This window comes from Equus caballus, chromosome 3 (genome assembly GCF_041296265.1).
Source record: "Equus caballus isolate H_3958 breed thoroughbred chromosome 3, TB-T2T, whole genome shotgun sequence".
In the NCBI taxonomy this organism is placed as follows: domain Eukaryota; kingdom Metazoa; phylum Chordata; class Mammalia; order Perissodactyla; family Equidae; genus Equus; species Equus caballus.
In genome coordinates, this window is record NC_091686.1 from 7,998,880 (window position 1) to 8,008,716 (window position 9,837).

The 9,837-nt window shown below is 47.1% G+C and overlaps 1 protein-coding gene across 2 annotated transcripts in view; it reads right to left on the minus strand.

Moving 5' to 3' along the window:
* The window catches only part of LOC100050840 (liver carboxylesterase 1-like), a 33,735-nt gene extending 23,898 nt beyond the window's left edge, over positions 1-9,837 (minus strand). The window contains exons 1-3 of one of the 2 annotated variants that reach the window (XM_023637013.2): positions 9,671-9,837; positions 6,556-6,760; positions 2,998-3,142 (exon numbers count right to left, since the gene is read on the minus strand). In XM_023637013.2, coding sequence (XP_023492781.1) covers positions 2,998-3,142; positions 6,556-6,760; positions 9,671-9,722 — 402 coding nt within the window. In that variant the 5' untranslated portion in view covers positions 9,723-9,837. The remainder of the gene's footprint in view (positions 1-2,997; positions 3,143-6,555; positions 6,761-9,670) is intronic. The other variant, XM_070262948.1, reaches the window with a different exon arrangement.

Consider the following 9,837-nt stretch of genomic DNA (forward strand, 5'->3'; position numbering starts at 1 on the left):
AAGGCACAACTGCATTTATCAAAAATAACCATGCTCTGGTAGAGCAATCTTTTCACAGTGCACTCCAAGGGGGTGAAGACCTTAAGCATCACAGCTGGCAATCTGGAGATTTCCTCTGTTGGAAAAGACACCTCCAGAGATACTCTCTTCAACCTTGCTGGAAGGCCTCTATCAGGCATTAATAACTAACTCTCGTGCTGCCAAACTGCAGGGAATAGGCTCCTGGGTTCATGTGACTCCTCTAAAGAAAGCACCAAGTCCTGAGTGGACCTGCACTCTACCTGGTAACCTGAAGGTACAGATTTCCCAGAATGGAAGGAGAAGACATCTGATGAGACAGCTTCCCAAGATGTCAAGACCAGGCCTATCAGAAGGACACACACAGACCTGGGTGGGAAATGCCTGAGAAATCTCCCTCCTACACCTCCTCATTACTCGAGTGAGACCACAGAAGTTTTCCAGTCTGTTCACTTTCCTTCTGATGTGGGACACAACATCCAGAAAGGTCCTTCCTGGTATCGAGGGACAAAAGGCCACTGAATTCAGAAAAGCAGGACTCTTGATCACCAATGCTTTCAGAGAAAAATCTTGATCAAAAGGGGAAATGTCAAAATTAATAAGCAGTAACCTCATTTGAAATGGAGTCAGGGGGCCAGAATGGAGAATTCTCATGCGGGTGCCACTCAACGAACACTACAGACCCCAACAGGAAGAGGCATACCCTGCAACTCCGACAGCAAGTGGCATTGCTTACTACCCCAGCAGAAGAAAAAGGAAATTCCTGCTTTCCCAACCAGACCTCAGCTGATGAAAGACGGCCATAACTCAGCAAAGGAAAAGACACTGCACTTCAAAAGCCCAGTCTCCTCCACTGCACTCTTTGTTTACAACAGGCCCTCCCCAGTTCTAAAAGAACGTTTCTCTCCTTTGTTTCTCTGGATTTGCACAAGGTCAGCCATAGATTTCATGTTCTGAATTGCATTTATTTGCCGTTCCTGAATAAATCCATTCTGCTTGTCAAACAACTAGCTGCTTGCCTCTTATGGGTCAACCCCTTCAACTCTAATTAATGTGTCAGGAGTGCTTGACTTGCGTACCTTGCCAGGCACTGACACCGAGCTGGATATTCATCACTGAACACTCTTATGTGAATATCCCAGATTTGAGGAAAGAGAGCCAGGTGTCTCAGCTAGTAAAAGGCAGAACCAGGATTTCAGCAGAGACTCTAGTTCTGGGAACTGTGTCCATAACTAGAGGTCTCCTGCCTGCAGGTCCAGAGCCCCTGTCCTCCCACACCTCTGATCCCCGCCTGCCTCCAGGTGGAGCGGCTGAGTCTGAGTCATCTCTGAGTGAAGGCTGAGCCAAGGTCGGGGCAGCAGAGATTTGCTGAAGTTAGTCTCTGTCTGTGCAGCCCAGACGGTAAGACCCTCGAAGTCAGGGACTGCTTGGCAGCGATTGTATGTTCCTCCTTCCTCCTAACCCCCAAGACCAGCTATGTATATGAGGGCACTGGGCACATCTTAGAAGAAGAAATAAATGAATGAATGAATGAAAGAGTGAGTAAACTTTTGTCTTCACCTCTTTGAGCCAAACGTACAGTGTGTCTTCTAGTCACAAGTTCATGGACGTCCTCTTCCACTCCTGGGCATCACGTCAGGTGTGTCCTGGGAGATGGCTGGGTGCTCACACCCCTCCCTTCTCTACCCCAGGGATCCCCTCCTTTTCCAGCAGACCCTCCCCACCTTCCAGCCTGAGTCTGGAAGCCTGCTCCATCTCTGGGCCTCCCTTTATCCAGGAAATGCTGACTCACTGGGTCATGAGGCGATGCCAAAGACAATTAGGGAGGGAAATCAGCTACACCAAGGTCCCAGAGAGTTGGCCAAAGGCAAAGGAAAGTGCTTCTTGGATTGACCCAGATTCTGCCTCCACACTTCTGCCAGGGGGCACTGTCAGAGAATGATCTTTGTGGCTGAGGACAGGCCACACACAGGCTTGATTTCCTGGTCTGTATCAAAGAGCACAGGTTTGAAGATCAGAAGACTCGTGCTCTTGTCTACCAACCCTCCCATGTGACCTCCCATTTTCCTCTCTGGGCCTCAGTTTCCCTATTTGTAAAGGAAGGATTGAGTTGTTGGCTTATCTCTAAGGTTCTTTCCATTCTAATATTATTGGAATTTATGTCTTATCTTCTCAGGATATCATATTCCTAAGCCAGCAACTAATGGTAACCATTCTTATCCTTCTATTAGCCTGAGAGAACTGGAAAAATTAATATGTGCATTATAAATGTACAGCCAATTCCTCCAAATATCCTGTGTCTGTCACTTGGGGAAACTAACATTAAGAGGAGCAGAATATACCACCCAAAAATTTTGGTATGTTGATTGTTTTGAATTAAACTTATTGAAGAAACAGCCAATGCAAGAAGGACACTCTAACCATCTTTTGTCTCCTGAAAGCAGGAAGTAAATGTCCCATGTGAAGGGTACCCTCCCTGCACCAGGAGGGGGAAAGGCATCCTGATCACCAGAGATGGGGAAGTCAAGGCTGAGAAGGCTGTGTAAACAACCTTTGTCAGTTCCTCTTTAACTTGTTACCCTAACCTAAAGCCCTTTGCTTTGTCCAATCCTCCCTAGTATTTCTTTGTCTAAAAGGTATAAATGTGGTTGTTTTGGTTATTTTTTTGAGTCTTATATTTTTATGAACTCCGGAATGTACGAAATTAAATTTGTATTCCTCCCGTTAATCTCACTTGTTTCAATTCAATTAATAGGCCAAGCAAAGAACCTAGAAAGCAAGAAAGGAAAAGTTTTCATCCCCTGCAGTTCCCTGTGGCCACATGGTCTGGCTGTGGTGGGTAAAACAAGTCTTGGGGCCCCTGAAACAGCCCTGGCTTGTGGCCCCACCCCAAACTGCCTTCATCCTCTTCCAGTCTCCACCAGAAGATCCTGGAGGGCTGGAACTCACCGGCCTTGACCAGTGGTATCCACTACTTACCGGCAGCCTGCTTTTCTTCGTCAAGTCAGCGGGAGTGTAAATATTTAGGTAAAGACAATCTTCGGAAAACTTGAGAGGCGTGTTCCCCTTTCTGTTGGTAACGAGTTCTGAGAGCATCTCCCCCATCACTGCGTCCTGGGAGCACCTGGGTAGAGTGGGGAGAAAGAACTCCTGAGTCACTCAAAACTAAGCAAGGAGACGTCTCCTGCAGTCAGGCCCTGCCTTGGACTGGGAAGTTTATACCTGTAACAGAGGTGCTCTTACCAGACTGGGGACACTGGAATGGGCAGGAGGCTGCCTGGGGATCTGGGTGGGGGGCACTCAGGTTCACTCATGTCTTTCAAGATTGTGTATAGTGAGAAGAACTGGCATCTGTCCCCTTCGCAGAGCCTTCAGGATGCCCTGGGTCAAGGAGAGGAGGCTGCCTCTACACTTGGGAGAGGACCATTTCCTACACGCCCTGGACACAGCTTGGCTCTCCCCTGGGCTCTGTATGGAGGGCTGCAGGGTGATCATGTTTGCACCAGGGAAAGAAGGTTTGCTAGTCCATGGGAGACTTTTATAAACCATGAGAAGTCACTCAAATGGCAGACATTCAGGGCGTACAACAGGTGAGGGAAGAAGTATTTGTGGGGCAACATTAAAAGAACTGTGTTCTAGTCCTGCTTCAGCCACTCATTGGCTGGGTGGTCTTTGTTGAATTCTTTCTTGCTCTGGGCCTCAATCTGCCAGATCTAGGTGAGGGGAGTGACTTGTACAAGGGTCTTACAGCCCTGCCATGCTAAGATTCTATCACCACCCCTCCCAGGCAAGCATTAATGGTTGCGCTATTAACAGATCATAAGGATTCAACATAGATTATAATTGGTAACATTTACTGAGTCCTCCCAGTGTGTCAAGTATTGTACTCCTGGTGTATTAACTCATTTAATCCACAAATGAGCCCCGTGACAAAGGTCCTATTATTATCCAGATTTTAGAGACAGGAAAACTGAGGCACAGACAGGTTAGAAATGCTTCCTTCACACAGCCAGAAAGATCCATACAATGGAGTGCTTATATTTCCAAGGACATTACAAGAAACTATTCTAGATCTTTCTGTACCCTGAAGGCAAGCATTGCTGCCCCTAGGAAGTAGATGAAGAAACTGATGCATGAAGGTGCTTGAATGGCACAGCCATCAAGCGACAGAGTCTGAGCCTGCAAAGGGGGTTTCCTGATCTTCACCCTGGGGGAACTTTCCCCAGAGCAGCAAGAGCACGGGGTATAATACTCACAAAAAAGAAAATCAAATGTCAAGAAAAGGAAAAAGAGTTCAAAGTTACTAGTATTCAATTAATGCAGAATAAATATAAAAATTATACATATGTATTTAATTATTTTGTCTATTCATTAGCCAGAAAAGATTTTTTGATAACCCCAAGGATTGCCAAAGGTTCAGTGAAGGGAAGTTTTCACTTCTTAAATCTAGCAGTGTAATTGGAGCATTTCTGGATGGAAATTTAGCAAAGGTGCATATTCTTGGACCCAGAAATGTCATTTCTTAAAACTTATCCAAAAATTTTCATGAGTGTGCACAAATATTTAGCTAGAGGATCTTCATCAGAGTGCTATGTATATTATCAAAAATATCAATAACAATTTAATGACCCCAAATAAGAGATAGGGTAAATAAATCATGATTCAATAATCAAGGTAATATAGGTGATAAATGTCATACTGTGATATTTCATGACGTAAAATGATGTTCATGATAAAAATGAGCAAAGCAGGTTTCCAAACTGTATAGTGTGATGGGATACTTTGATCTATAATAAGAGATATTCATTTGCTCTTCCTCCATTTTCTTGCACATAACTCCTAAAACCCTTGGAATTTCCTAAGTGGTGAGAACTATAAAGCTGTCTTTTATCGTATTAGTGAGTTGACTTTTGGACCCCACCTATATTGACTTTTGCCAGGAGAACCAACCAGTGATTAGAGGGTTGGAAATTTTAGTCCCACTCCCCTGACCTCTAGGGAAGGGAGAAAAGCTGGAGGTTGAATCAATGGTCAATGGCCAATGATGTAACCAATCATACCTATGTAAGGAAGCATCCATAAAGAACAAATGGACAAGGGTTCGGAGAGTGTCCAGGCTGGGGAACTAGAATGCCTCCCTGTGCCACAGTGCCAGGCCCAAACTCCATGAGGGCAGAAGCTCCTTTCTTCAGAACCTGGCACTATGTATCTCTTCATCAGCTGTTGCTTAAAATCCATCCTGTAATATCCTTTGTAACAAACCAGTAACCTAGTGAGTAACCTAGTTTTCTGAGTTTGTGTGCCACTTTAGAAAATTAATGAAACTCAAGGAGGGGATCATGGGAACCTCTGATTTATAGCCAATGGCTCACAAGCACACATACAATCTGGACTTGCAGTGGGCATCTGAAGCAGAAGGCAGTCTTGTGGGACTGAACCCTTAACCTGTGGAATCTGATGCTATCTTCTGTTAAATAGTGTCCAAATTGAGTTGAATTGTAGGATACCCAGCTGCTGTCTGAGAATTGCTTTTTGGTGTGGAAAAAAAACAACAGACATTGGCATTGCATGCAGATTCTTAAGTCGTTCTAGTTTTAGGGAGAAAACATGCAGCAAATAAAGACTAGAATAACAGAATTCAAAATATAAGCAGAAGTTCTCTCCAGGGGGTGAAAGTGTATATGATTTTCATTTTCCTACCTTTCCTTACCTGTACTTCCTCATTTGTCTGTCATAAGTTTGCATTACACTTACAAGCAGGAAATAAAAATAGTGAACATTATTTTTAAAGGAAGGGGGAAGAGTAGACAAGAAGAAAAAGGAAGAAAAAGAAAATAAAAGGAGGCAGCAAGAGGTGGGACCCAGGAAATTCCAAGAAATGCATTACTGAGATGAATAAAGTCTGAAAGGATTGGAGTACCCTGGGGTGTGGCTGAGGGGCTTCTTTGCCCAACTTGGTCAGATGGACTAGAACACACCAACCATTGCTCTGCTCATGTCTACATGGCTACACACACCTGGGCGTTGAGAAATTGCCCAGTCAACACCCCAAAGCACTCCCCACCCACACACTACCTCACTCATCACTCTGCTCACTGGCCTGCTATGGAAAAGTTCAACATGGGAGAATAAACAGAACTACTACTTGTGATCTCTTGTACTTGCTTACTTTTTTATTGCTTTCCAAAGCATTGATCATATTCTAATATATTATTGCATAATTCATTTATTAATTTGCATGTTGTTTATTATCTGTCTTCCCTCCTAGACTGCAAGCTTCATGAAGATGGGATCTTTGTTCTTTTCACTAATGAATCCCAGGAACCTAGAACATGCTGGCACATAGTAGATGTTCAATAGCTATGAGTTGAATAGAGCGCTCTAGAATGCTATGAGAGTTCTGGAGTGTCTCTAAGGATCTACAGTGTTTTGAAGATTCCGGAACAAAGTATGAGCCACTCAGAGGATGGCCTTGGCTCCTTCCTGCGTCACTTTGAGGCACACACCCACTGAAAGATGCCAAAGCCCCCGGCTTACATGGGAGGGTAGGAGGTGGCATTCTTCACGAAGGGCCATGGATCTGCAGGCTGCGGCGGAGCAAACCTCAGGGATCCCAGGGGGGGCTTGGCAAAAGGGACCCCCAGGAAAACGGCCACGGGCTGTGCAAATCCTTCCAGACTTAGATGCTTCCCCAGGACCTTGCCCTGCGCGGTGTCCACCACAGGCGGCGAGGATGGGTGCCCTGTGGGACAGCGAGAGGAAATGAGGACACATCAATGGTGAAAGTTTTGACCTGGATTATAGCTGAGTCTTCCCACTCTCAGCATGTGACCTTGAATGAGTCACCTCAACTCTCTAGGCCTCAGTTTCTTCTTATGTAAAAGGGAGAGGAGGTTAACTATCCTTCCTTACTCCCAGGGCTGTCTTAAGGAGAAAATTGGACATGGAGGTAAAACGGCATCAAGTGAGAAGGAAATGCAAGAAGGAGAGCTGCTGGGAGTGAAGCAGACATTGGGTTGCGCTCTCAGGATCCCTGGAGACAGTTATCCACTAGGATCCTGGTGCTGAGCTGCGTGCTGGATGGGAGGATGGACAAGAGGCGGCCCCTCTTCTCAGAAGCTCTGAGCCTTGTGGGGAGAATGAGCCACATACACGCTCGACCCTACTGCTGGGAAGAAAGTGGTCAGTGTCCTGAGAGAGGGACAAGTAAGGTCCTACAGGAGTTAGAAGAGGGAGCGAGGCCTTCTGATTGGGTGGCATCCTGGAGGCAGTGACCTTGGAACTGGAACTCACATTAGGTGAGACTGATAAGGGGGAGATGGCCGAGGGGGTATAAAGGTATAGAGCAGAGAAGAGAATGTGCCGAGGCGAGGCTCTGAGACAGCAAAAGGCAAGGCCTGCCTGAGGAAGAGTGATGGCCCATGTGAGGCAGAGGGAGTCTATGGGGAGCGGAAAATAATCCTGGGGTGAGAGAGGTTCATGTTTTGGAGGGCTCTGAATGCCAGGCTAAGGATTTGGGCTTTATTGTGGGTAAATGAGCAGGAATGAACCGTTAGAGTACGGGAGAGTGACACCATCAGCTTGAGGAGGATTCTTCTGGCGGCTCTGAGCAGGGTCGTCCAGAGGGGCTGAGACTGGGTTCAGATCCCCGTCTGTTCCGTTCTTGTGGAGCAGACAGCTCTTCCTCGCTGAGCCGAAGTTCCTCCCCTGCAGCTTCCACATCAGCCCTGCTTCTACCTGCTGTGGCCCGTCCTGAGCTCCCATGTGGCAGCGGCCTTGCAGACCCCTGAGCCTGCCCATCCCTCAGGCCTCCTCTTGTCCGTCCTCAGATGGTTCCAGCGTTCCTCGTAGGAAATGATGTGTGGCCTCTCGTCCTCCCAACTGCTCTCCTTTAGATGTAGACAAAAGGGCAGCAGCTCCTTCAAAGTGTGTGGCCAGAGCAGAAAGAATAACCCAGATTTGTTCTTAAAGAAGAATATCCAATGCTAACCTTCAGGAGAGATGAAGTGGACAGAAGCCGGATGCCGAGGGTGAAAAAGTGGGCGATGGGGTGAGAGGCATCAGCAGTAACAGTATGAGCAGCAGTTACCGTGTGTGTTATAGGTAATGTTTGTATACTGAGCACTTCCTATATGCCAGATGTGCATTCCAGGTCAGTAAAATTAATCTTCACAAAACCTTTGCTAGATAAGTGTTCATATGCCTGTTTTACAGATGAGGAAGCTGAGGAAATGGAGGCAGCTACTATGGACTTTCTAAAGACAGCAATGTGATGGACTTGCCAAGTGGTGACCCTGGTTGGGAAAGAGCCCTCCTAATTAGGCTCTTACTCTGCCCTTATACTCAGTTCCAGGCCTCTCATGGTGTCACAACACCAGAAAGAAGATAGAAACCAGATGGAACCTGGGCTGTCAGGACACTGATGTCCAGAACACTGGCTCTGGATTCAGCAATCACAGATAGATTCCAGTTCATGATTTTCTGTTGACCTTGGTCTAATTCATCTCCCTGTCTGAGTCTCAGTTTCTCCATCTATCAAAGGGCACAGCTGTATTCTGAGGTCCCTTGCTGCTCCCTTGTATTAAATGTATCTTTTAGTTTCTCTGATCAGATTCTTTGACATCGAACTCCTTGCCAACTCTGTAGGGACCACCCCTCCCAGACTCAGCCATTCCTAGAGGCAGGAATCAGCTGGTCCTTCCAGCGTGCCAGAGCCCACACCCCAACCACTTTCTTCATGGGGCTCTTACACGCCAAGCCACTGTCATCCTGCCCTAATCACTCCAGGATCAGGACCCTGACAGCTGTGGACAAGCCCCAGGCCCTAGACCAGTTTGTTTAGTTTGAAAATCCTATACCTGCTTATGCTGCCTCACCCCTTCCTTCCCACAGCAACCAGGATGAAGACTCTTGTCCCCAATTCCTCCTCCTCCCTCTGCCTCCTGACCCACTTGGTGCCTCACCTTGTGGCCACCAGGGTAGTGATGTGCCCTCTCCCCTTGGGAACTGGGAGTAACTATCTTTTCAATGGTAGTCGGCTCCTGCTCCGTTGGTCTTACCCCACCTCAAATTTCTGTTAATACACTAAATTTTAAAACCACCCCTTCCTTTATGAATCCTTATTTTGCACACTCGTCATGCCAGGAACTGTGCTCTTTAGAAACAACAGTGAGTTTCCTCCTCACAATTGACCAATGAATTTGGTATTGTTTTCATTTACATTTTAGAGGGGGGGGAAACTGAGGCACAGAAAAGTGAACTACCTTGCCTAACGACACACGGCTTGTAAGTGCTGAGCTGAGACTTGAATCTGCGCCCTCTGGCCTCAAAGTTGATATTTATATTCTGCTTTGTCACTCTCCCTGATTTGGCCATATCTGGACTAATATCAAGGGGAAAAAACTGAGCTGTCCAAAGTCCTCATCTGGAGGCATGAAGTTAGCTGGTGCCCTCCTGCACGTGGCTGGGGCAGCTGAAGTTGGGTGTATGTCCTCCCCTGGACGAGACTGTCTGGGCCGGGCGCCCCACATCTGGAGGGCAGCTGCTGCGGGACCTGAGTTCTCACTCCCTTGTCCTGTATGTGTGTCCCTCACCTCGTCCCTGGACCAGGATTTCCAATGTGCCCCCCCATCTGTATTTCAGAAGGACTCACCCCAAACTGTGGAAGTGGACAAGGAGACCAGGACCAGAGCGAAGAGCCCCATGTCGGAAGGAAGGACAGCAGCTCCTGGGCCTGCAGGACTCAGCGCTGCTGGGAGGGGCCATGCAGTCAGCCCCAGAGCCCCGCCCCCGCCCTGCCCCTCAGTTCCTTCCCTCCCA